General features: G+C 52.3%; 1 protein-coding gene across 5 annotated transcripts in view; it reads left to right on the top strand.

The window, feature by feature from the left end:
* JUP (junction plakoglobin) overlaps positions 1-27297 on the top strand; it is a 58327-nt gene extending 31030 nt beyond the window's left edge. For all 5 annotated transcript variants that reach the window (XM_075580306.1, XM_075580307.1, XM_075580309.1 and 2 more), the window contains exons 2-15: positions 291-499; positions 1738-1988; positions 2894-3132; positions 4136-4337; positions 6190-6334; positions 9716-9819; positions 12239-12577; positions 14420-14575; positions 16454-16573; positions 18544-18694; positions 20136-20257; positions 21766-21805; positions 22804-22961; positions 24424-27297. In XM_075580306.1, the coding sequence (XP_075436421.1) occupies positions 295-499; positions 1738-1988; positions 2894-3132; positions 4136-4337; positions 6190-6334; positions 9716-9819; positions 12239-12577; positions 14420-14575; positions 16454-16573; positions 18544-18694; positions 20136-20257; positions 21766-21805; positions 22804-22937 (2208 nt within the window). In that variant the 5' untranslated portion in view covers positions 291-294 and the 3' untranslated portion in view covers positions 22938-22961; positions 24424-27297. The remainder of the gene's footprint in view (positions 1-290; positions 500-1737; positions 1989-2893; positions 3133-4135; positions 4338-6189; positions 6335-9715; positions 9820-12238; positions 12578-14419; positions 14576-16453; positions 16574-18543; positions 18695-20135; positions 20258-21765; positions 21806-22803; positions 22962-24423) is intronic.

Consider the following 27297-nt stretch of genomic DNA (forward strand, 5'->3'; position numbering starts at 1 on the left):
TAACACATGGGAACGTTGTTGGAGGAGAGCGCGGCGCTGTTGACCTTTGACGCTCGTGTCCTTGAGCTGCGTGCATTTCGCCGCCTGTACAATGTGCGAGGCCAGCGGGTCTGAACGCCATAATAACGGAAGTCTATTTCGAAGGGTTTATTATGAGGGGATATTACGATCTTATTGCCCGTATCGAAGTGGCTCCTGGGTAAGGTCCTCCAGGTCGAAGGGGTCACGTTAAGGATTATCGAGATGTCCGTCTCGCTGACTTGTCCCTCCTTCTTACCCTCCTTTTGCAGAACAATGATGGAGTTAGAGGTAGCGGATCGGCCTATTAAGGTCACGGAGTGGCAGAAAACCTACACCTACGACTCGGGGATCCAGTCCGGGGTGAACACGTCGGCCCCGTCGGTGACCGGGAAGAACATGATCATGGTGGACGACGACGACTTGTACTCCCAGCAGTACACCACGGTGAAAACCACCACGTATACTCAGGGGCAATCAGGTACTGAGGGGGGGGGGGGGGCAGTTTGGAGTTGCGGTGTCTCGCGTGTACGTATTCGGTGGTAGGGGGAGATGCATGCAACAATGAATATTCTGCTATTAACCAGCAGAGCATTGCCACATCGGACACATACCTCTCACGCCCTTCTAATACGCAGACATTAAAAGCACCTAGGGCCCGCTCCCCTCCCTAATACAAAGGGTAGAGGGTGTTGCCTCAAAGTTAAAGGGATGTGAGAGCTGCCACCCAAATCCTGCGAGATGTAGCAACTCTTGTTTACCCATATGGGCCGTGTGAACTTGCAGAGGGAACTGCAATGCTTCCTTCTCCTGCAGCTGGCACCGGCAGCCTTCACATGGCAGCGATCCTGACCTTGGGCCGCAGGAATAAAAGACTTTATTGTTGCGTTGCACTTGTCTATAGAATATTTAACCGCCCTCTGAAAAGCTGTTCGGGGCCTTATCTCGGGTTTCTTCCCCCCCCCCCACGCCTTGTTGTGTGACCCTCAAGCACTTGGAGGTTAATGCATCCAGACCAGCTTTGCCTTTTCAGGCCCTTCCAGCGCTGTCGAGCTTAATTATAGTAAAGGGATCGTGTGTTTGTACATCTATATATCTTACTCCCGTAACGCCGGTGCCTGCCGGAGCTTGACTCGAGAAATGGTGGCAGCGCTCGTTGAGGCATAGAAGGCAGGATGGTAATTGAGTTTGCTCTCCAATATGCATTGTTTGCCAACTGGATCCCATCGCTGGCTTCCTCCTTTGAGTGTTATCAAACGTATCCCTGGTAACTGGTGGCGCCGCGTCGGCCTCTCCTGGCTGTACGACAATTGTTGATAAAAAAGGAGGGCAATTTACATTACGAAGAGATCGTTGGGTTGTGGTCAAGGTTGGGAGGGTTAGGTTGGTAGTCTAGCTTGTTGGACGAGGTGGACGGTTTTAGATGGAAGAGCAATAGCGGTTTGAGAACCTGTAGTAAATTGGGTTCATCCAATAGGGAGGTAGAGACGTAGCTTGTTGGTAGACAGTTGATTTGGATAGTGGGAAGAGAAGCTAGTTGAGCAGAAGTCAACCTAGTGTCTTCAATGGAATCTCACTTGTCCAGATGAGTGGCTCTCTAAACATGCCACTTTATGCTATCGGTTCTTGGATCCTTGTCCATATGTTGGTAGGTACCTGATATGGTCACTTGTTCTCCACTTCTGGTAACCTTGTGGCTTTTGTGTTGTCCTGTTCCAGAGATGGACTCGCAGCTGGCCATGACTCGCGCTCAGAGAGTCCGGGCGGCCATGTACCCCGAGACGGTGGAGGACCGCTCCTACCTGCTGGCCACGCAGATCGACGGGCAGCAGACCAACGTGCAGAAACTGGCGGAACCCTCGCAGATGCTGAAATCTGCCATCGTCCACCTCATCAACTACCAGGACGATGCCGAGCTGGCCTCCCGTGCCATCCCTGAGCTGACCAAGCTCCTGAACGACGAGGACCCGGTAAGAGCTGCTCCCATAACGGCACGATCTCCATTCACTCTAATATTACGAATATAATTTTCTGTAGCGCTGACACAACACAGACTGCAATATTCTGCTTCCAAACTAGAGTTCTCAATGTAGAGTAAATTGTAAGTTTGGGTATCTGAGGCACAGGGAGATGACGTGGGTTGCCCAAGAAGAGCCAAGACAGCCTTTGAAAGGGGTTGATTGTAAAAATCCCATTGTTCTTGTCATTTTAAGATGCTCCCTCTGCCCATTATACAACACTAATGTATAGGAGGTTGAACTATGCAAGTGTGTCCGCAACCTCCACTACTGTTAACATGGGGTTTGGCCAGCCTGTAGGTTCATGGTTTGACTCCAACAAGATCACATAACGTTGAGTTTCCATGTTAAACCCCATGTTTTTTCTATGAAGGCCATGTTGCTGCTTGTGAAAGCATGGACCTTCAACATCTTGTCTAATTAGTATGTTTGTTTAGTTGATTGGTTACGATATGATGAGCTGTTGGGCCTGCGTGGGAAGGTCTTTCTCCAGCAACAACAAAATCAACGTAACATACAATACACACAAACACTTTCCTTGGTCAAAGGATCGATGAGGTGTGACTTCTCCTGTGGTTGGCGGTGTTGGAAGGAGTTTTGGACGTAATACACGTGCGGCCATGTTTGATCAATCATGATGGTAACGTTTGTAGAAATGGCAGACCACTGGAGGGTGGCCATGAAGTAGAAGTGTGGGGGTAAAGGAATAGGAGAAATGTTTTTTTTGTACGGTGTAATACGTACTTTAAGAGCCTAACCGTTACACCAGGCCTCCTTCCAGTGTGTGTGGAAGATGGCCCGACTCGGGCGCCATGTCTAACGTCGATGCCGTCGGGTTCTCTCCTCTCCTCGCTCAGGTGGTGGTGAACAAGGCCTCCATGATCGTGAACCAGCTGTCCAAGAAGGAGGCGTCCCGCCGGGCGCTGATGCAGTCCCCGCTGATTGTCGCCGCCGTGGTGCGCACCATGCAGAACACGAGCGACATGGAGACCGCCCGCTGCACCACCAGCATCCTCCACAACCTGTCCCACCACCGCGAGGGTCTGCTGTCCATCTTCAAGTCGGGGGGTATCCCTGCTCTCGTGCGCATGCTCAGGTACCCCCCCCCCCCACCCCCTGCTTGTGTAAAAGTAAAGCAGCGCTTCCTCTGCACCTTAAATGCATGTAGGGCATAGGGTGGGAAGGTCCTTGGTTGGAGACCAGTGGAAGGCCGGTGCTTCTCACATTTGTGGTTTAAATGGGCAGCCCTAATGTAGTTGGCTAGGTCAGAACTATTCATTCCCTCCCTTAGATCAGGGGTTCTCAACTACTCCTGTCCACGAGACCAATGGCCCCCCAGCCACCATTTTTGTCTGGGTTTTCTCTGGGTCCGTGTGTAATGTGAATGTTATCTGCAGACGATAACTATTCTGTCCTATGATCTCACTAAACGCATTCTTCTGCCATTTGGCCAAACAAAACATCAGAAGGTGTGGCGATTCCGGATGGCCAATGCCTGCCGCCTATACAACCGTTCCCAAACCGTGTTCTCGCCATCCAGATTGGTAGAGCATAGAAACAGTCCGAGGCATTTGGCTGCCGTGACTTGTCCAATTAAAACAAAATATTTGTTAGATTTGTATATAAAGTTGTCACTTACATTTTTTTAACAAGTTCCCCCTTTTTCTTTTTGCATGTAAAACAGATGCCCGTGTATAAATAATTCTACATTATTGCCTAAAATGGCAATAGTTTGGTGCACCTGTTACAAATCTGTCAAAATCCTGATTGTGTGCCTAACATAATGGCTGCTTTCTAACTTTATTGCTACAGTCTGTGACATACAGCAGCTGATGTTACAGTTCATAATATGTTACATATTATTGCTACAGCTTTCACAGCAATACCGTCTGCAATTTGGGGCACAACTGATCTGTTTGCGATACTTGGTTGCCCAAGGGCAGAGCTCAAAAAGGTGAAAGCCTGTTTCGAAAGAGGATATGAATTTTTAAATGGTTGTTATAGCAGCCAGAGGATGATCAGTACATTAAATTAAAAAAAAATATTAAAAATGGCAGGAGTTTAAAAAAAAAAATATATATATTTTTTTCCCCCCTCAGCTCCCCGGTGGAGTCGGTGCTGTTTTACGCCATCACCACCCTCCACAACCTGCTCCTCTACCAGGAAGGTGCCAAGATGGCCGTGCGCCTGGCTGACGGCCTCCAGAAGATGGTACCCCTGCTCAACAAGAACAACCCCAAGTTCCTGGCTATCACCACGGACTGTCTGCAGCTCTTGGCATATGGGAACCAAGAGAGCAAGGTCAGAATCTCCCTATTAACCAGACGCCACACTCTGGGGGGGGGGGGGGTAGGGGGGCCGGGGCGGGCGCCTTTTTTGAGGCATCTCACGGCTCCCCCCCCTCCCCAAACATTTCCCAGTCTCGTGAACCTTGTACGCAATGGTTGGGGATAAGCCACTCATTTAGTTTTTGATGGTCATGGAGAAATGGAGTTTCTTCAAGTGTTCTGTGACTCCTAGAAGACACCTACAAGTATGAGCTTTGGAAAGCTCCGGAAGCTGTAACTTTATCTATGGAAACCATAGCATTTGACGGCAGATAAGAGCCGACTGGACCCTTTTTTCCGATCGTCTGTGAAACCTCACTTGATCCTTGACTTGCATACTACTGTTTACGAAAGCTTTGTCTATCCCAATAAGTTGAGTCCCCCGACAGGTAGGGCACCAAATGGACACGTTGGTCTCATTGGGAACTTTGTGGCAGAGGTTCCATTGGTGATCAAGTTATCCTTTTTTTTATTTTTTATAATGCAACTGTGGGGGACCAGTGCTTAAAGTAGGGGTGTGAGCTAAATCCTATATCATCATCTGCCCTCGTCAAGCACACTGCTGGACAAAGTCCAGTTTAGACATGGCTAAAACAGAGCTCCTCATACTTCCTCCCAAACCTGGCCCTACTACCTCCTTCCACATTACTGTTGGAAGTATCATCATTCACCCAGTAGCCCAAGCACGCTGCCTAGAGGTCACACTCGACTCCTCTCTCACATTCGTCCCTCACATTCAAAACGTATCTAAAACCTGTCGCTTTTTCCTCCGCAATATAATAAAGATACGCCCTTTCCTCTGTTGCTCGACTGCTAAAACTCTGACTCAGGCCCTCATTCTCTCCCGTCTTGATTACTGTAACCTCCTGCTGTCCGGCCTTCCTGTCTCTCACCTGTCTCCCCTACAATCTATCCTAAACGCTGCTGCCAGAGTCACGCTACTCTTTCCTAGATCTGTCTCAGCATCTCCCCTCATGAAATCCCTCTCCTGGCTTCCGATCAAATCCCGCATCTCACACTCAATTCTTCTCCTCACTTTTAAAGCTTTACACTCTTCTGCCCCTCCTTACATCTCAGCCCTAATTTCTCGTTATGCACCATCCAGACTCTTGCGTTCTTCTCAAGGATGTCTTTTCTCTACCCCCTTTGTATCTAAAGCCCTCTCCCGCCTTAAACCTTTTTCACTGACTGCCCCACACCTCTGGAATGCCCTTCCCCTCAGTACCCGACTAGCACCCTCTCTATCCACCTTTAAGACCCACCTGAAGACACACTTGCTTAAAGAAGCATATGAATAGCACTGTGGATATTCTGAACACGATACATAAAGCTTGGCCCCCCGCAGACGCACTTACCAGAACTCCCTCCTACTGTCTCTGTACGTTCTCCCTACCTACCAATTAGACTGTAAGCTCCTCGGGGCAGGGACTCCTCTTCCTTAATGTTACTTTTATGTCTAAAGCACTTATTCCCATGATATGTTATTTATATTATCTGTTATTTATTTGATTACCACATGTATTACTACTGTGAAGCGCTATGTACATTTAATGGCGCTATATAAATAAAGACATACAATACAAAGTCCTCCCCAGTGGCCTCCCATATTTGGGGCCTTACTTGCCATGCCGGCCTCGTTTGCATGTTGACACGTACCTTTCACACTTCAGCCCGAGATCTTATTCAAGCTTCCATGCTATGGTTATCTACCGGCACGAGTGCCGCCATACATCTTCCTGATCACCCGCCGCCACCTCGAGGCAGCGAGAAGGATCCGATGGAAGGACACTGCCATTTTTAACGTTCCCCCGTCCTTTCTCCCACAGCTGATTATCCTGGCCAACGGAGGTCCGCAAGCCCTGGTGCAGATCATGAGGAACTACAACTACGAGAAGCTCCTGTGGACCACCAGCCGCGTGCTGAAAGTGCTGTCCGTCTGCCCCAGCAACAAGCCCGCCATCGTGGAAGCCGGTAAGTGCCATCCCCTGGCCAACTCGTGTTTCCACCTCCCGTTTTATTCCCACCGCTGCTGTTGGCGCCTCCTACGGTTTTCAGGGTAGGGTCAAGAGAGCGTGAAGTAGCGTGCACAGATTCCCCTCCTAACTACGTGTCGCTGACAAGGACCACAGTCCTCTTGAGCATCACCACGCCATCTTTTCCCAATAACTGAACTCGGTCAAATATTGGGCAACAACCAGCATGGTTTTTATGGGAGAGATGGTTTTTTTTTGTTCGAGGCAGTCCCAGCTGTTTTTTAATAGAGGATTGAAGCAGGGGTGTCGCTGGAGCTGAACCCCCCCCATTAATTTCATTTCCGAGGGACCCCCCCCTGCTTCCCCCGAGATACTCTCTTCTCAAGGGTGGCGCTGGTATCTCGTAGAGCTCTCTGCAAGTTTTCAGCTGGGCCAATGGGAAGCCGGCGCCGGATGACGTCCCGGCTTCCTATTGGCCGGCAGAGGCGGTAGCTTTGAAATGCAGACACGTAGTGAACCCCAGATCGGCTACCAGCACCCCCCGTACGGAGGCAAGTATCTCCGGAAGCAGGGGCGGGGGGGGGGGGGTGTCTCTGGAGCGGAAATAAATGGGGTTCAGCTTTGGGGACCCCCCCTGCTTCAATTCTGTATTTAATAAAAAAAAATATATAAGAGCAATATAATCTCTGTACAGAACATGAGGTTTTCCGATGGCTGCCATTCACTAATGTATTTTTCAAACGACATTTTAAGGGTTGCGCCTTTTTAACCAGGTTCATAGCCGCTCCCCCATATAAACATGTTTTGGCTTCCAAATGAAAGGACATATTTTGCTACAAACTGTTTGGTGTTGACGTTTCGTCCTGTAGAGACGCGATCTTTGCTATTTCCCCCCCCCCCCCCCCCCGAAGCACCAAAAACACTGAGTTTTCTACCTAGCGCAGGTGCGCGCGATCACAACACGGCAGCTGGAAGCGGACATTACAGGTTCTCCCCGCTGAGGCTTCAGGGAGCCAGACCGGGGCGGGCATTTCTTTTCTTGTTGTCCTCACGTCGGGGGGGAGAAGTTGAGAATTTGGCAAACCTGCCCCGTTTGCAGTCCAAACCAAACTGCAGTTGAACGCTGCCCCTTTTTTGGCTTTTTGAGCCGCGTGGCATCGGGCCAACAGCACGCTGCAAACATTGGCTTGGTGGCCATGCAATGACCGCCAGTATTCCCCGAGGACAGAAAACCTGCCTCTAAGAGCAGAAATGGCTCCAGCTGCTGTGTGGAAGATGAATGCTGCCCAAACGGCGTGTGTCTTGGATCACACTTCTACTGTGAAACCGTTGCCTCGCGTTCAACCTCCCCCCTGCTGCTAATGCTTGTGCTTTTTTTCTTCTCGACGAGCGGGCCGATCAGCCGTCTGTCCTGCGCAGACCTCTCGTGATCCCCGACGCGGCTCGCGGGCAGCCCAAGCACAGGCCTGTATGAGAACCTGTGGCATATGGCTGCGTGCAGAGCGTGTTCCCAGAGGAGCCCTTGTGCCAGGCTCTCATTTTTTTTCCCACCCGAGATGAACCCTGGGGGGGGGGGGGGAGGGGGCGGTGGTGTGTAAGTAACTGTAATGGACATACCTATAGCGAAAAGACCAGGTTACCCCCGGGACTTCTGGAGGTCTGCTACTTGTACTAAGATTTGACTTCACTCTGGAAATTAAGTACTAATTGCTTTGCCCCCCCCCTTTTTAAAAAAAAACATTTTTATATCTAATCTGTTTCTCTTGATATTGAGCCCGGTAAAATGACTTATTGGCATGAAAGTGTATTAACCACTTGTTTCTGTTTATTGCTTAGTATTTGGGCAGCTAAGGTGCGGATAGTGTTGCAGTCCGATTTTTCTTTTATTTCAGTCAGTATAGGAATCCGCTTACAATTGATTTTTTGAGGCAAAAGGGGGACGGTGCTCGTTTTGCATGTCATTACCCAGAATCCCTGGCGGCAGCAGAAACGCGCTGCGAAGACGAGTGCTCGGTGATATTTTAATTTGCCGTAATCGGTATCCACCAGACGCAATCCCTGCAAGCTCTTAACCCCCCCCAACGCCCACCACATCATGTGTGTGTCAAAAGGCGTGCTATTGGATTGCGACAAGTTGTGTACAAGAAGACACAAGTTCCCGATGCTACATCCCAAGACAAATAAAGTTATTTACTTAACTGTATGTTTGTAAATTGTCAACTGGTAACAGTAGTTTGGAGGTTAGTGACCGCTCCTGGGTTAAGCTCACCCCTCCCCACTTTACGTACCAGGTGTTTTCATGCACCTGTGGAAGACTTGGTCTATTGTGACATTTCTCCCTCCACTGCAGAGGTAAATAAGAATTCTCACAGACCGTGTTAGGACCTGCATACTGGTCATGCCGTGACGTGGCTGCATACTGGTCATGCCGTGACGTGGCTGCATAGTGGTCATGCCGTGACGTGGCTGCAGGCTTGTAACGCTTTGGCCCAAGGGTTTAACTAAATGACCCTTATGAGAAGACAAACCGTTTATATATTGAACTTATATATTTCGTCGTATTGGATGTAGCCATCGGAATTTCCGTCTTCTGTTGTAATCCGTATTAACCAACGTTGGTAAAGCCACATCGAAAAATAAGCAAAGAAAGCCAGAGTTCGGCATTAAAATGGTGGTAACACGGCATCCATGATGTGACATTTCAAAACAGGGTGAACTCTCTCCTTCTGAAATGTTCTGTAGTGGACTTCTATTTACTACGTATGGGGTGGTTATCTTCGATGGAATCACAGGTTCATGGACACCAACTTTGTTAAAGACAAGTCCTTTCTCTTTGGAATATCTGTGCTAAGCCCTTGTTGTGTAGCCCAACACTGAATATCATCCATGTTGAGCTGCGGTCTCACTGTTGTGCTCCCTTTTTTTGGGGGCGCACGTGAGCTCGTTTCACATGTCCATACTTGCAGAGTTGGCTTGGGTCGTGTCACGCACCCCAAGTTCTCAAGCCATTCCCCACGTTCTCAAGCCATTCCCCACGTTCTCAAGCCATTCCCCACGTTCTCAAGCCATTCCCCATGTTCTCAAGCCATTCCCCACGTTCTCAAGCCATTCCCCACGTTCTCAAGCCATTCCCCACGTTCTCAAGCCATTCCCCACGTTCTCAAGCCATTCCCCACGTTCTCCAGCCATTCCCCACGTTCTCCAGCCATTCCCCACGTTCTCCAGCCATTCCCCACGTTCTCCAGCCATTCCCCACGTTCTCCAGCCATTCCCCACGTTCTCCAGCCATTCCCCACGTTCTCCAGCCATTCCCCACGTTCTCCAGCCATTGCCCACGTTCTGTACAGCTCCTAATACGCTGCGTTTTTTTTTTGTACAGGTGGGATGCAAGCTCTGGGGAAACATCTCACCAGCTCCAGCCCAAGACTGGTACAGAACTGCCTGTGGACCCTAAGGAACCTGTCTGATGTGGCCACCAAACAGGTGAGAAGATGGTAACACCTTTTTGGTAGAGACATTTGCAGAATATATGCAGTGGGGTGACGGTCAACACCCTCGTTTTCTGTGGCCCCATATAAACGGCTGCTATCCAACCAGATGTATTTGTAAGCTCTCTACGACGAGGTGGTGGGTCCTTTTTTCCTACGTGGTAGGGTTGGCCGTGTGCACGCAGTAGGCGAAGACGTAGATGCTGTGCGTGATGATGGTGGGTCATTGTGACCGTGTACGGAGATGTGGCCTTGACTCCAGGCCATTGACATGCTTCCTATAGAAGGGTCAACATTGGACCGGAATGTAGGAAGTGAAGGTCCTTGGCATATACTCTGATTTAATGGACTAGCACAGGTACAGGGGAGGCAATATACATATCCCATTGATATACATTTAAAATATGATCACGGCCCTTGGTTTTCACTAAATATTGCCATAATCTAAACCCCCATAGCGTTGAGGGGTACCACATGGTGTCAACCCCTGGGAATGCCCACAGGATGTCCGTGACGTTTGTCATGCCTCTAGACGGGGACTTGGCAGACATTGCCGTAGAAAAGCCGGCTGCGGTGACCAGCGGCCGTCATGCAAAAATCTGCCGGTTTTAACGGACAAGTCTAGTTTGGCATTTGCCATGTCGCAAATGTGTGCGCGGAGAAGAGGCGTCTTTGCTAAACCCCTCAACGCAGTAGTGGGATGCCTGGTTTAAGAAACAAAACACCATTTGTCCTAATGACAGAGTTTTTTTGTGTTTGCCCGCTATTTTTTTTTTTCTCTCCGCTGATTAAACGCAGAAATCGTAGCTTCCTGCACACGTCCATCATATATTTTGTTCTTCCTGGCGCTGCGCCACGTGTCAAACGCAGCCTCAGTAACGAAGGCCCCGACCCTTTTCGTGTTTGTCACCAGATGCTCTGGGCGCCAGTTGGCAATACTGTTTGCGAAACCTTTCCCCCGACCGGCGGGGTTCTATGCCAGCTTCAATAACATGGTTATGGGCGGCAATTAACCCAAACATGGGTGTGGTGTGTAGCTCCGATTTTGAACACGCCCTCGGTGAGATGTCCCTGTTTATTTAATAGGCCGCACCTGCGTCTGTAAGTACTCGGCACAAGTGTCCACCCGTAATTTTTTTTGCTAGTTACACGTTAATTACTTTTATATACCTACTAAGACCTTTTTATATGTTCAAGAAATGGTGAGGTCATATCCTGTGAGAATCAGCAGTTACAATGTAAGGAAGAGAGCGAGCTGCCATTCACATTCAGGTGTTCTCTGCATTCTCTCTGTTTGACAAAAGCAAAGGGTCAATTTTATAACGCACTGCACCCGTCCCTCACATCTCATCCAACTTGTGAAACGAAATGGGCATTAAATCTGTGCCTCCGTGTGCCTCCGTGTGCCTCCGTGTGCCTCCGTGTGCCTCCGTGTGCCTCCGTGTGCCTCCGTGTGCCTCCGTGTGCCTCAGTGTGCCTCAGTGTGCCTCAGTGTGCCTCCGTGTGCCTCCGTGTGCCTCCGTGTGCCTCCGTGTGCCTCCGTGTGCCTCCGTGTGCCTCCGTGTGCCTCCGTGTGCCTGTCCCAATGCAGAACTCTCTTGCTCTCTCTTGCTCTCTCTTGCTCTCTCTTGCTCTCTCTTGCTCTCTCTTGCTCTCTCTTGCTCTCTCTCGCTCTCTCTCGCTCTCTCTCGCTCTCTCTCGCTCTCTCTCGCTCTCTCTCGCTCTCTCTCGCTCTCTCTCGCTCTCTCTCGCTCTCTCTCGCTCTCTCTCGCTCTCTCTCTGGCCTCTGCCATGTTGCCTGCTGGCGTGCTGAGGCTCAGGGTGGCCTTAGTCAGCGCGCCTGCCGGGGGCGGGCCAGTGACGTCACGGAGCTGGTTCGCCCTCATTGGGCGAACCGCTCACCTGACCGGCCCTGCGCGTCGGCAAGCGGGGAAATCTAAAATTCTGGTAAGACCTCCGCTTCCGCGCGCTTGCGAAAGCGTAGGCGAGCCCCTACTAAAGCCGCTCTAATTGCGGCTGTAGGGGCTCAGTGCTGAGCGGGAGCGCGCCTCAGCCAGCAAGCAGCAACCATGGCCGAGGCCTTACTCTCTCTTACTCTTTCTCACACTCGCACCTGCAGGCAGCCACGGTTTGAACTGTCCCTGGAGCGGTGGAGTTGGCTCTTCCTCCCCTCGGGGACAGTAAATCGGGCTACGTGTGTGTGACCGATGTCATTTTCCTGCGGTGTTATAATGGGATATGTTCTATTCCGCGCCGACACGGCCAATGAGTGATCTGCAAACGGCGACAGTCGGCTTCAGAGCCACGTGGGGTGGTGGGAAGACGGTGACCTGTTGGGGATCACGGTGAAGTGGTGGTGAAGCCACGGCGTGTGTTGGCGTTAGGCCCGGTTGGTGATTGTCGTGCCATTACAGGAAGGCCTGGACAACGTGCTGAAGATCTTGGTGAACCAGCTGAGCTCGGACGACGTCAACGTCCTCACCTGCGCCACCGGCACCTTGTCCAACCTCACCTGCAACAACAGCCGCAACAAGACGCTGGTGACGCAGAGCAACGGCGTGGAGTCGCTGATCCACACCATCCTGCGGGCCAGCGACAAGGACGACATCGCCGAGCCCGCCGTCTGCGCCCTGCGCCACCTGACCAGCCGCCACCCCGACGCGGAGGTGGCGCAGAACTCGGTGCGGCTGCATTACGGCATTCCGGCCATCGTCAAGCTGCTCAACCAGCCCTTCCAGTGGCCGCTGGTCAAGGTGAGAGATGGTGGGGGGGGGGGGAGGTGGTTAAAGGGGAAATGAGCCCGTGGGGAGGGGGAAAGGGGAATGAGCCCGTAGGGAGGGGGAAAGGGGAATGAGCCCGTGGGGAGGGAGGGGGAAAGGGGAATGAGGCTGTGGTGGGGGAGGGGGAAAGGGGAATGAGGCTGTGGTGGGGGAGGGGGAAAGGGGAATGAGGCTGTGGTGGGGGGAGGGGAAAGGGGAATGAGGCTGTGGTGGGGGAGGGGGAAAGGGGAATGAGGCTGTGGTGGGGGGAGGGGGAAAGGGGAATGAGGCTGTGGTGGGGGGAGGGGGAAAGGGGAATGAGGCTGTGGTGGGGGGAGGGGGAAAGGGGAATGAGGCTGTGGTGGGGAAAGGGGAATGAGGCTGTGGTGGGGGGAGGGGAAAGGGGAATGAGGCTGTGGTGGGGGGAGGGGGAAAGGGGAATGAGGCTGTGGTGGGGGGAGGGGAAAGGGGAATGAGGCTGTGGTGGGGGGAGGGGAAAGGGGAATGAGGCTGTGGTGGGGGAGGGGAAATGGGAATGAGGCTGTGGTGGGGGAGGGGAAATGGGAATGAGGCTGTGGTGGGGGGAGGGGAAAGTGGAATGAGGCTGTGGTGGGGGGAGGGGGAAGGGGGAATGAGGCTGTGGTGGGGGGAGGGGAAAGGGGAATGAGGCTGTGGTGGGGGAGGGGGAAAGGGGAATGAGGCTGTGGTGGGGGGAGGGGAAAGGGGAATGAGGCTGTGGTGGGGGGAGGGGAAAGGGGAATGAGGCTGTGGTGGGGGGAGGGGAAAGGGGAATGAGGCTGTGGTGGGGGGAGGGGGAAAGGGGAATGAGGCTGTGGTGGGGGGAGGGGGAAAGGGGAATGAGGCTGTGGTGGGGGGAGGGGGAAAGGGGAATGAGGCTGTGGTGGGGGGAGGGGGAAAGGGGAATGAGGCTGTGGTGGGGGAGGGGGAAAGGGGAAAGAGGCTGTGGTGGGGGAGGGGGAAAGGGGAATGAGGCTGTGGTGGGGGGAGGGGAAAGGGGAATGAGGCTGTGGTGGGGGAGGGGGAAAGGGGAAAGAGGCTGTGGTGGGGGGAGGGGAAAGGGGAATGAGGCTGTGGTGGGGGGAGGGGGAAAGGGGAATGAGGCTGTGGTGGGGGGAGGGGGAAAGGGGAATGAGGCTGTGGTGGGGGGAGGGGGAAAGGGGAATGAGGCTGTGGTGGGGGGAGGGGAAAGGGGAATGAGGCTGTGGTGGGGGGAGGGGAAAGGGGAATGAGGCTGTGGTGGGGGAGGGGGAAAGGGGAATGAGGCTGTGGTGGGGGAGGGGGAAAGGGGAATGAGGCTGTGGTGGGGGGAGGGGGAAAGGGGAATGAGGCTGTGGTGGGGGAGGGGGAAAGGGGAATGAGGCTGTGGTGGGGGAGGGGGAAAGGGGAATGAGGCTGTGGTGGGGGAGGGGGAAAGGGGAATGAGGCTGTGGTGGTGGGGAGGGGGGGAGAAAAAAAGTGAATGGGGGTCACGGCTCCATAGTCGGTTTGGACATGGAGGGAACCCGCTGGGCACTTGGCACTCCTCCTGGCCCCAGGGCGGCCAACTCCAGCCCTCAAGGGCCACCAACAAGTGAGGTTTTGAGGATATCCCTGCTTCAGCACAAGGTGGCTGTCGAAAGACGGAGCCATCTGTGCTGAAGCGAGGACTGATTGAGCCACCTGTGCTGAAGCGGGGCTATCCTGACCAGTTGGTGGCCCTTTAGGACTGGTGTTGGCCGCCCCTGGCACAACGCCGCGGATGGGATCACTATAGACGTCCGGCGCACTGCTCCACTGACCCTTGTGGCGCCCCCGGTTCGGTTCCCTTTTCCGCAGGCGACCGTCGGCTTGATCCGAAACCTGGCCCTGTGCCCGGCCAATCACGCCCCTCTGCACGAAGCGGGGGTCATCCCCCGCCTGGTCCAGCTGCTCGTCAAAGCCCACCAGGACGCCCAGCGGCACGCGGCTTCCGGGACGCAACAGCCGTACACGGTGAGTGACGCCCACCCCCCCCCCCCCCCTGCGATTCCCCGCCCTGAAGAGCTAACAATCTAATGGTGTCGTCCATGGAGAACGGACACGGGGAGAAGTTCTCCCCCCTTAAGTCCATACATAGTACTTAACGCCTTCCGTGCCGGGGGAGACGGATAAAGACGAATAGAGAATTTGTTTAAAGCCTCTGCGTCTCTGCCCCTCCCCCCCCGGCCCTCTGCGTCTCTGCCCCCCCCCCTCTGCGTCTCTGCCCCCCCCCCCCGGCCCCTCTGCGTCTCTGCCCCCCCACCGGCCCCTCAGCGTCTCTGGCTCCCCCCCAGCCCCTCTGCGTCTCTGTCTCCCCCCCGGCAGCTAATGGATTAAAGCTTCGTTCAGTCCCCTGTAAATAATTTAGCAGTTAGAAGTGAAACGCCAACACTCCCTCGGTCTCATTGAAACGCCAACACTCCCTCGGTCTCATTTCCTAGCGGACGCGTGCGATTTCAGCGTCCTCCCACTCTCATTCCTCCCCCGTTACGGAGACACTAAAGGAATCCTTTGCCATCGGCGGGATATGGCCCTGTGGGCAGGAACCTGTGAGCAGCAGGAACTTGTGAGGAGCGGGAACCTGTGAGGAGCAGGAACCTGTGAGGAGCAGGAACCTGTGAGGAGCGGGAACCTGTGAGCAGCGGGAACCTGTGAGCAGCGGGAACCTGTGAGCAGCGGGAACCTGTGAGCAGCGGGAACCTGTGAGCAGCGGGAACCTGTGAGCAGCGGGAACCTGTGAGCAGCGGGAACTTGTGAGGAGCGGGAACCTGTGAGGAGCGGGAACCTGTGAGGAGCGGGAACCTGTGAGGAGCGGGAACCTGTGAGCAGCGGGAACCTGTGAGCAGCGGGAACCTGTGAGCAGCGGGAACCTGTGAGCAGCGGGAACCTGTGAGCAGCGGGAACCTGTGAGCAGCGGGAACCTGTGAGCAGCGGGAACCTGTGAGCAGCAGGAACCTGTGAGCAGCAGGAACCTGTGAGCAGCAGGAACCTGTGAGCAGCAGGAACCTGTGAGCAGCAGGACCCTTTCTGCTGGGAGGGAAACCCTACAATGTCCTGGCATATAATGTGCAGGGGCTTTAAGCAGCAATGGGGGCATTTTTCTTACTCGCACTCCCTTAACTGACACTTTGAGGGTCCCACACCCATCGTTGAAGGCCTCTCTTGTACATATACATTGAAGGCCTCTTATACATACAACTCCCCCCCCCCCCCCCTTAATGAAGGCCTCTTATACACACACAACTTGCCGACTCTGGATGGAGGCCTCTTATACACATTCATTGAAGGCTATATATATATATATATATATATATATATATATATATATATATATATATATATATACACACACACACACACACACACACACACACACACACACACACACACACACACACACACACACACACACCCACACACACACACACACACACACACACACACACACACACACTGGTCGACAAACCACCAAAAATCTACTCGCCACCTAGTACCACACGTGTGCTGCTTGGGCCAATATTTACTCGCCACGATGTTAAATCCACTCGCCCGGGGCGAGCAAATGTATAGGTTTGTCGAACATATATATCTATATATCTATATATCTATATATCTATATATCTATATAAACACACACACACACACACACACACACACACACACACACACACACACACACACACACACACACACACACACTCTTGGGTGAAGGCCTCCCCAATGAAAGCCCTTTCTCTGACGTTTGCCCGTAGACTTTTTATTTAAGTGTTGTGCTCGGAGACGTGTGGAGCTAATACCAATCTGCCCATGTTCTTACTGACCCACCCGCCCCGTCTCTCCCGCCCCTCCCAGGACGGAGTGAAGATGGAGGAGATTGTAGAAGGCTGTACCGGCGCCCTGCACATCCTCGCCCGGGAGCCCATGAACCGCATGGAAATCTACCGGCTCAACACCATCCCCCTGTTCGTGCAGGTGAGTCGTGCCAGCGGGCACAGCGCCGCACGTGGGCGCGCAGGAGGCAGCTCCCGGTGGGGTGCCACGGTCAAGGTGCAGAACAGTCTCTGGGGACGCCTGCAATAATGGCGCTCCAAGATGGCAGTACTGGGACAACCAACCACTCTGAGACAATGAGAGCAGAAGGGACCAATAATGGGGAGGGTCACCGTTGAGGAAGAATTGGTGGCAGAAGTGGGATCGTCACATGAAGGAATATGGGGGGGGGGGCAGTCTAAGTTGGTGTTATGCATTTGGTTAACCGCTCACTGTTTGCAACAAGCTGGGATATAAAAAGTTAAGCTGGCACAGACCCTCCCGTTATTTTTAATATGGGCGCGATGTCTGCAGGTCGGGGCCACAGTATGGAGTCTTTCTTTTTTCATCTGTAGCCAGGATATAGTCCTGTCACCGCCACGGCATCACCGTTCCACTGCTGGCGTGTCCAGAGGCGCAGGCGTTGAGGGCGCACCGCGCGTGCTGACTGTCGTGGGCCCCCGGCGCTTCCATACCCCCCCCCCCCCCCCCACAGCGTCTCTCTAAGCGGCGTCACGACGCGAGTTTGGGCATCGCGGCTGAATTGGCCCAACAGTTCTCCCGAGCGGCCGAGTACACGGGAGATTTCATGCTTCCGGGCCCCGCTCCTACCCCGAAACCACCCGGGATAAGGACCCCGGACTTTGTTCTCTGTGCAACTTCCTCCTGGGTGGAGAAACTTAAAGCGGCTGCTAACGGGCAGCCTGCCAGCCAGGGTCCAAGGGTCCTCCGACTGCGGTTTCAAGAGGCTACGAGGGCCGTTGGCAGTCGCCCTATATCACTTTCTGTTCTGTTCTGTTCAGACGTTGCTAGAAAGGACCCTCTCCCTGCGTCCCGTCTCCTTTCTCAAAATCGACTTGTGTTAAACTCGCATGACCTGGGATACCACAAGATGGCCGCCCCTCGGTTTGACTACCTCCCGGTCACAGATGCATAGTATGGGCCGGTCACGAGCTGCGCTCTTTCCGAGGTGGAAGTAGCCGATTTTATTTTATTTTGACACTTAATTGGGATATCAAGCGGGGGGGGAGGGGGTCTCCTTTAATGCATACAAAGGGGGGTGGGGGGGGGGGGGACTCTGTCAATTGCAAGCAGTAACCTCAAGATTGAGCGACCACAACACCTTCCCACACAGCGGAGCCCCCACCCACTGCTGTGCATGTAAACGCTGTGCGCGCTGGGCCCCCTCCCCACAACCCCAGCGGCAGCATTAATATGTGCGTGAGCTGCCGTGGTGACAGCCGGATGCCACTCAGGTCCCCGGGTTCGAGCTGTCTGCGCCCCCCCTTCCCCGCACGCTATAATTGATCGGGATGAGAGTTCAGGGCTGGAGGCGTGCTGCCTCATTAATTAGTAATCCATGCGGCTAATTGCTCCATTAACTAGATCCATATTTCTGGCACAGAGGCGGGCGGGGGGGGGGGGGTGTTATACGGGGGCAGGCCGCTGTTACTTTAGCAGAGGTGGGGTAGCGATGGGATGAAGTGCCATCTGCTGGATCTTAAGGGCTCTCACAGCCTCGTCCATACCGGTCTCATTATGTCCCCAGCGCCAGGCGGTGTAAGTGCGTTGGGGGTATGCGCACAGCAATAAGCAAGTCGTGGACGTTGGCGGCTTTCTGGTTGGTAAAATGCTTGATAGTATTTTTATATAGATAGATAGATATATAGCAACTGTAGCAAGTCTCACATTGGGGGGTCCTGTTGGACTTTCATGAGGGTACTTTGTTCTGATCGTTAGAACAGCTCTGCAAAAGCTCTTCACTTTGGCCGGTCGTCCCATCTCTGCCGGGGTGCCGCCATCTTTGTTTTTTAATGAGCCTTGAAGGTGACGAGAGCTCTGTGAAGACGGACCCTGTTGAATGCTTTGCTAAGCTGCTGCTGTTCCCCCCCCATCCCCTCCCTCCCCGGCAGCTCCTGTACTCCCCCGTGGAGAATATCCAGCGCGTGGCGGCCGGCGTGCTGTGCGAACTGGCCCAGGACAAGGAGGCGGCGGATACCATCGACTCGGAGGGAGCCTCCGCCCCGCTCATGGAGCTGCTGCACTCTCGTAACGAGGGCACCGGTGAGCGGGGGACGGAGGAGGAGGGTGGTGTGGGGGGGGGGGGGGGTCTGGTTATTTATAAAGGAAAGGCACAGGGGGGTGTAACAGCCTGTATGTCCCGAGATACAATGCAGAGGCAACGAACGTGTGTGTGTGTCCCTTTATAGGGTGTAAGAGGGTGACCCTTTATAGGGTGTTAGAGGGTGACCCTTTATAGGGTGTTAGAGGGTGACCCTTTATAGGGTGTAAGAGGGTGACCCTTTATAGGGTGTAAGAGGGTGACCCTTTATAGGGTGTAAGAGGGTGACCCTTTATAGGGTGTAAGAGGGTGACCCTTTATAGGGTGTAAGAGGGTGACCCTTTATAGGGTGTAAGAGGGTGACCCTTTATAGGGTGTAAGAGGGTGACCCTTTATAGGGTGTAAGAGGGTGACCCTTTATAGGGTGTAAGAGGGTGACCCTTTATAGGGTGTAAGAGGGTGACCCTTTATAGGGTGTAAGAGGGTGACCCTTTATAGGGTGTAAGAGGGTGACCCTTTATAGGGTGTAAGAGGGTGACCCTTTATAGTGTGTGTGTGTGTGTGTGTGTCCGTCCCTTTATAGGGTGTAAGAGGGTGACCCTTTATAGTGTGTAAGAGGGTGACCCTTTATAGTGTGTAAGAGGGTGACCCTTTATAGTGTGTGTGTGTGTGTGTGTGTGTCCCTATTGAGCGTATGCTTGGTTGGCGCAGAGAGCTTGTACTTTCTGATAGTGAGGGGTCAGGTGAGAGAATGCGGGTCAGACAGCTTCTATTTTTGAAATGGGGTAACAGGAATTGGGTGTGTGCGTCTGTTATGTACTCTGCTTTGTAGGCACCCTTATACTGCTTGGGTAACTAACTTGTGATGGACAACCCTCATTTCTGTTTTGTTTTTTTAACTTTATTTTGATTTGGGATCCGTGCCCCAGTTGCAGTTATCTGCACCCGGCACCCCTTCTCACCCCTTCTCACCCCTTCTCACGTGGGCAAAACCCCCAACTAAACGTCAGCAAAGGTCAAACTCGCGACCCTTCCTCCAACCCAAAGTGTTCTGTCGCCGTGTTGCATTACTGCTGTGTTTAAACGTTCAGTTCTAAGCAAGCGAAGTGGATCGCGTTAACCGAATGTCACAGATCTCCCCCCTGCCCCCCCTCCCCCCCTCGCCTACTCCAAGGTTATGGATGATGGGCGAATATTTCAAATCTGATGTTCTCCTCTATGCGAGGCCTAATGTGTAAGGGCCATATTCGCTAAGCAAAGCTTCTCCCGTCCCGGCTTTGGTAAATGTTGCTCGCGAGACCTTTTTTCCCAGTGACTGAGCAGTAAGGTGTCTTGTGGTGTAACACCGTTTACTAGACATGGCCCCTTTATGGCGAAGCGCGCCTCGGTTCCCCCCCCGGGTTTTCCGAGCGTTTGGGAACGACCGTTTTCTTTTCTCTCCAGCCACGTACGCCGCTGCCGTCCTGTTCCGCATCTCCGAGGACAAGAACCCGGATTACAGGAAGCGCGTCTCCGTGGAGCTCACCAACGCCATCTTCCGCCAGGACCCCGCAGCCTGGGAAGCGGTAAGCGGGAGCCCTAAACGCGATGATGGGGGTGGGAGCGCAAGGTGTCCTGGGGCGCTCTCTGTTACCGGGCTCTGCGTGGAGCACGCGCACCGCGTGTAACTCACATGAGCAGGGAAAGTACATTAACGCACCCTCACGTCTGGCACAGATCCTCCCCCCACCTTGTATTAGAGTAAGATCGCCTTTCTCTCACTATAATAACAGCGTGGTCTTGTATAGCGCTGCTAGTTATACGTAGCGCGTTACAGAGACATTTTGCAGGCGCAGGGTCCCTGCCCCGCGGAGCTTACACTCTGTTTTTGGTGCTGGAGGCACAGGGAGGTAAAGTGACGTGCCCAAGGTCACAAGGAGCCGACCCCGGGAATTGAACCGGTTACCTCTGCTCCAAATTCTGTGTTACTCACTGAGCTGCTCCTTCAGCCCCACACTATACACTTTATATCCATATACACTTTATACCACCACACACCACCACACACACCACCACACACACACCACCACACACACACCACCACACACACACACCACACACACCACCACACACACCACCACACACACCACCACACACACCACCACACACACCACCACACACCACCACACACGCACCAACACACACACACGCACCAACACACACACACGCACCAACACACACACACGCACCAACACACACACACGCACCAACACACACACACACACACGCACCAACACACACACACACACGCACCAACACACACACACACACGCACCAACACACACACACGCACCAACACACACACACGCACCAACACACACACACACACGCACCAACACACACACACACACACACACGCACCAACACACACACACACACACGCACCAACACACACACACGCACCAACACACACACACACACACGCACCAACACACACACACACACGCACCAACACACACACACACACGCACCAACACACACACACGCACCAACACACACACGCACCAACACACACACACACACACACGCACCAACACACACACACACACACACGCACCAACACACACACACACACACGCACCAACACACACACACACGCACCAACACACACACCAACACACCAACACATACACCAACACACCAACACACACACCAACACACCAACACACACACCAACACACACACCAACACACACACCAACACACCAACACACACACCAACACACACACCAACACACACACCAACACACACACCAACACACACACCAACACACACACCAACACACACACCAACACACACACCAACACACACACCAACAAACACACCAACACACACACCAACACACACACCAACACACACACCAACACACACACCAACACACCAACACACACACCAACACACCAACACACACACCAACACACACACACACACACCACCTCTCCCTCCTCTTGTTTTTACAATCTGTTAATTTTTTTTATTTATTAGTTTTTTTTTCTTCTAATTTTATTGTAACTGACTTTCCCCCCTCCCGCAGGCGCAGAGCATGATCCCCCTGAACGATCCTTACCCCGATGGTACGTGGCGCTCGTTTCATCGCTGTGTATATGTTTAGATGTGTAGCGGATCTGCGCTCCTACAGCTGGGAAGCGTTGCGGTGTTTGGCCGAGAGCGGGTTGTGTCGAAGGCCAGAGGGGAGAAGCTGTCGCTAGGGACACCTGGGAGTTTATCCCGTCGGGGTGAGGGGTGAACAGCCACCCCGAACTACAACAAACCTCTCTGCACGCCGGCAGGAACGTGTAACGGGGTCACTGGGACATTAGGAAATGTTCATTTATTTGCAGCCATGAGCATACTGTTTCGGGGGGTGCAATCCCTGAAATGTTCGGCTAAATGTGTACCTCCGTGTGACCCTATTACACTTCCAGGGTGCGGCGGTTTTGTGCTACGATTCTGGGTGCGTAGGAAGTCTTCACACTGCGCCTCTGCGCACCGAGTGCCGCAGCTCTACACTACACACAATTTGTACGCATGCGCGCTGCTATGGCTCGTGGTGGAGTGTGTGTACATGTAATGGTAAACTCATCGCTCCAAACCAGTGGCCTGTAGGGATGAATACAGGGCCTGAATCTCGTGTGCGTACTATAATCCGGCTGTATTGTACTTATTCCTTCCGGCCGCTGTATTTACAGTGTATAAGTAGTTTATTTATTGAGGGGGGGGCTAGGCGGTGGGCGCGTGCTGCGTGTGGTGGAAAGAAATGTAAAGCAGGGGGGGTGGCCAACTCCAGTCCGCAAGGGCCGCCAACAGTTCAGGATATCCCTGCTTCAGCACAGATGGCTATCAAAGCTTGGGGACGGACGCGGCCGCCTGTCCCGGAGCTTGGGGACGGACGCGGCCGCCTGTCCCGGAGCTTGGGGACGGACGCGGCCGCCTGTCCCGGAGCTTGGGGACGGACGCGGCCGCCTGTCCCGGAGCTTGAGGGCGGACGCGGCCGCCTGTCCCGGAGCTTGGGGACGGACGCGGCCTCCTGTCCTCGGCGTGACCCGCAATGCTCTCGTTGTGCCCCCCGCAGAGATGGAGACTTACCGTGCCATGTACACTGACGACATCCCCCTGGATCACATGGGAGGCGACATGGAGGAGTACCCATTGGACGCGTACAGCGAACACGGAGGCAGGATGTACTCGGAGAACATGATGGCCTAGACGCGCCTCTGCCACTTGCACAAGGTACCGCTCCCCCCACCCCCCACCCGTGCCCTCGCTGGGGCACCCCGCTCACCAGGTGGGACGGGGTGCTTGTATAGGGCGCTCACATTGGGAGGCGCACAGAGGGCCTGTAGGGGGGTGTGTGTTGCTTGGCCCCGAGCCGTGTAATGCGCCGCTTGGCGAGGGATTGGCTGCGTATGTTCCCATTATAATGCGCGCGAGCCAAGCCGCGGCTAACCTGTACTGTTTATTATAAACCTTTCCGTCTCGCCGCTCCATGTAACGGCGCACTACAGCGCTTCCATTTCATCCATATAACTCCTACTACCCCATATACCCCCTCCCTATAACGCCTCCTATTACCCCATATTACCCCTCCCTATAACTCCTCCTATTACCCCATATAACCGTTCCCTATAACTCCTCCTATTACCCCATATAACCCCTCCCTAGAACTCCTCCTATTACCCCATATAATCCCTCCCTATAACTCCTCCTATTACCCCATATAATCCCTCCCTATAACTCCTCCTATGACCCCATATAATCCCTCCCTATAACTCCTCCTATTACCCATATAACCGCTCCCTATAACTCCTATTGCCAGATACAACCCCTCCCATTACCCCTATAACTCTTCCTATTACCCCATATAACCCCTCCCTATAACTCCTATTGCCAGATACAACCCCTCCTATTACCCCTATAACTCCTCCTATTACCCATATACCCCTCCCTATAACTCCTCCTATTACCCCATATAATCCCTCCCTATAACTCCTCCTATTACCCCATATAACCCCTCCCTATAACTCCTATTGCCAGATACAACCCCTCCTATTACCCCTATAACTCCTTCTTTTACCTCATATAACCCTTCCCTATTGCTATATACACTGAGACATATTAGGCAGATTAGCGGTCTGTCCATTACCCGCCTGTAATTGTTTCCCGGGACACCTCCAACCTTTTTTTAACCATCTCTCGTTCTTCTCTCCTCCTCTCCTCCTTCTCTCCTCCTTCTCTCCTCCTTCTCTCGTTCTTCTCTCCTCTCGTTCTTCTCTCCTCCTTCTCTCGTTCTTCTCTCGTTCTTCTCTCGTTCTTCTCTCGTTCTTCTCTCGTTCTTCTCTCGTTCTTCTCTCGTTCTTCTCTCGTTCTTCTCTCCTCCTTCTCTCCTTCTTCTCTCCTTCTTCTCTCCTTCTTCTCCCCTCCTTCTCTCCTCCTTCTCTCCTTCTTCTCTCCTTCTTCTCTCCTTCTCTCCTTCTTCTCTCCTTCTTCTCTCCTTCTTCTCCCCTTCTTCTCCCCTCCTTCTCTCCTTCTTCTCTCCTTCTTCTCTCCTTCTTCTCTCCTTCTTCTCTCCTTCTTCTCTCCTTCTTCTCTCCTCCTTCTCTCCTCCTTCTCTCCTTCTTCTCTCCTCCTTCTCTCGTTCTTCTCTCGTTCTTCTCTCCTCCTTCTCTCGTTCTTCTCTCCTTCTCCCCCCCAGGTTTTTTTTTTTACTACGGAAGAAAAAAGCAAAAAGTGAACCAAGACAGAAAAAAAAAAAGTGCCTACACCGAACCTTTTCCCCGAACCCCTGTAATTCCCTTAATAAGAGCTTATATTTTATAGTAATGTGCGGGGAGGGGGGCCCGGCGTCTCCGTGATGACCTCTCCGTTCCCCGGGGGGGTTCCTGCTTTTTTAGAATAAACCCTAACGCCTCTCTCCCCTCCCCCCCACACTCCCCCATAGTTTCGAGCCCTAAATGCCTGTCTTGGCCTAGTTTTTGTTTGGGGTTTTTTTTTCTATATATTATAAATATATATAAATATATTTCCTTTTTTTTTTTTTTTGTTTGTTTTTTAAAAGATTTTAAAACGGTGCAAAATGCTTCAGTCCTCACCTTGTTTTTACACTTAATTGTTGTGTTTTTTTTTGTAGTGCTTTTTGCTAGTACACTGCAGGAATATATATTCAGAAACAAAAGCACCGGGTTTTTTTTGCCTGGTTACCCAACCTCTGCAGTGCTTTGCCGTGACACCCCCCCCCCCCAGACCCTTAAAGCAGCGGTATTAATGACACCCCCCCCCATACACACCTCCAATAGAGGGGGTTGGTTAATATTGGGTTTGGTTAACCCCTGGCAGCCTGGTGATGCATCTAGAGCGGTTTCCTGTTCATCCCCTCCCCCCCCTTTTTTTAACTTAACGAACCAATAAAACCCCCACGCGTTCTGCGTCACTTCCTCTGGCGCCCGATGGCTTCATCGAAATGCAGCCGAGTAGCTGGCTAGGCAGTGAGCTTCCTATAGGAGCCAACGGTCGGGGAGAAGCGTCTATATTCTGTTTTTTTTTTTAGAAGAACCGGGTCAGTGCACAGGGTAGGTACCAATAACTCGTCCTCACAGAGGACGCCATTTTGTTTGTTGGATTTTTTTCCCCCCTTCTGTATTCACTCCTTTTTTTTTTTTTTGTTTCTTACGGCTATTCACGTGAAACGGCGACTTCCATTTTTAGTTGGCCTTTTTGTTAAGTCGGCTCGTTTTTTTATTATAGGCGGTTTATTTCCTAGCTACCTATTGCCCGGTCACGGCGACCAAGAGGAGTGCGCATGGCGAAATGTAAATAAAACACAGAGCACAATATCTTGTTTTTTGTTTTTTTTTATATATATGCAAAAGGGGATCGCTAAACAAACTGTTCTGCATTTTTAGTTTTTTTGCGGGTGTGCCGGTACTGCCGCTTTTAAAAACCTGCCGGGTGTTTCCGTCACTTTAGCCGAGCGATTTCCCCGTCTCCGAGGGGTTTCACCAGAACACACACGTCTGTGATGGCGGCTCCCAGGCGGTATTGCGGGTTTCCTGAGCCCGTGGGGGTCTGCGCACTTGGTAAGGTCCCCAAACTGCGCCTTAGCGCGGTCACTGACTGCAGGAGCTTCCCACAATGCTTTGCATCCACAGCAGCAAGGCATTGTGGGGAGTGACTTTGGAAGCACCCTCAGTGAGTGACCGCTATCCCCCCACAAGCTGCCTGCACACACTGAGGGGCAGTTTGGGAGATTATTAAGCGTGTGTTCCCCCCACGTGCTCAGGACACTATATACTGCCTGGGATCGGTCACACAGTTTGGGGGATTATTAAGCGTGTGTTCCCCCCACGCGCTCAGGACACTATATACTGCCTGGGATCGGTCACACAGTTTGGGGGATTATTAAGTGTGTGTTCCCCCGCGCGCTCAGGACACTATATACTGCCTGGGATCGGTCACACAGTTTGGGGGATTAAGCGTGTGTTCCCCCCACGCACTCAGGACACTATATACTGCCTGGGATCGGTCACACAGTTTGGGGGATTATTAAGCGTGTGTTCCCCCCACGCACTCAGGACACTATATACTGCCTGGGATCGGTCACACAGTTTGGGGGAATTATTAAGCGTGTGTTCCCCCCACGCGCTCAGGACACTATATACTGCCTGGGATCGGTCACACAGGTTGATTAGCGAGAGTCTGAGGAGTCGCCAATAAGCTTTATCCATAACAAATAGTTTCTTCCACGGGGAGAACAAATATTTGGCAACCAGAATGTAATGACTTAATCCTCCCAATAAAAGGATCATTTTAGCCTTCCATTTACCTGCTGAATTCCCACATCTTGGTTTTCCAACACGCTTAAAGTTTTGGCGTCCATATATTCCCCCCCCCCCCCTTCCCCCTTACATGTCGTATTAAATAAAACCCCAACGCAAATTCCATCCTATTGTCTCTGCTTGGTATAATGATCAATTTTCTTTATTTTGGTTGCAATTTTAAAATAAATTTTGTTTTTTTTTAATCCTCTGCGATCTGTTTGCTTTAGAATATTGCCGGGCAGGGGGACGGATTTAAAATAATGTCAAAATTGTTTTTAATTCTTGCGGAGTTCGATATTCAGGTTAAACCCCCCCCCCACCCCCCTCCCCAGGTAAAGGGTTATTCATTTAGAGCAAGGTGTCACTTAACTCAACACTAATATTATTTACAAAAGGTAAAAACTATATACATTTATGCAGAATTTTTTTTCCCCAAAAAATAAAAAAATGTAAATACACTTTTTTTTTGTTTTTTAACCCGAAAGTTGTTTTTCATCAGTGGATAAAGTATCTGTTATACCGGCAATAAATACAATTTAATCTGTTGCTTGTGTGGGGATGATTGTTTTTTTTTTTTTGCAATCAGGATTTTCCGTAGTTGGAGGGGGAAAAACATTTTATTTTTTTGTCACAAGCTCTGAAATAAGCAATTTTCTGACTTAGAGAAATACAGTTTTGCTACTTACTGTTATGTTTTTTTTTGTATAGACTCAATGCAGCCACTAATATAATAAATACAAAATATGGAATAA

Source organism: Ascaphus truei, chromosome 23 (genome assembly GCF_040206685.1).
Source record: "Ascaphus truei isolate aAscTru1 chromosome 23, aAscTru1.hap1, whole genome shotgun sequence".
In the NCBI taxonomy this organism is placed as follows: domain Eukaryota; kingdom Metazoa; phylum Chordata; class Amphibia; order Anura; family Ascaphidae; genus Ascaphus; species Ascaphus truei.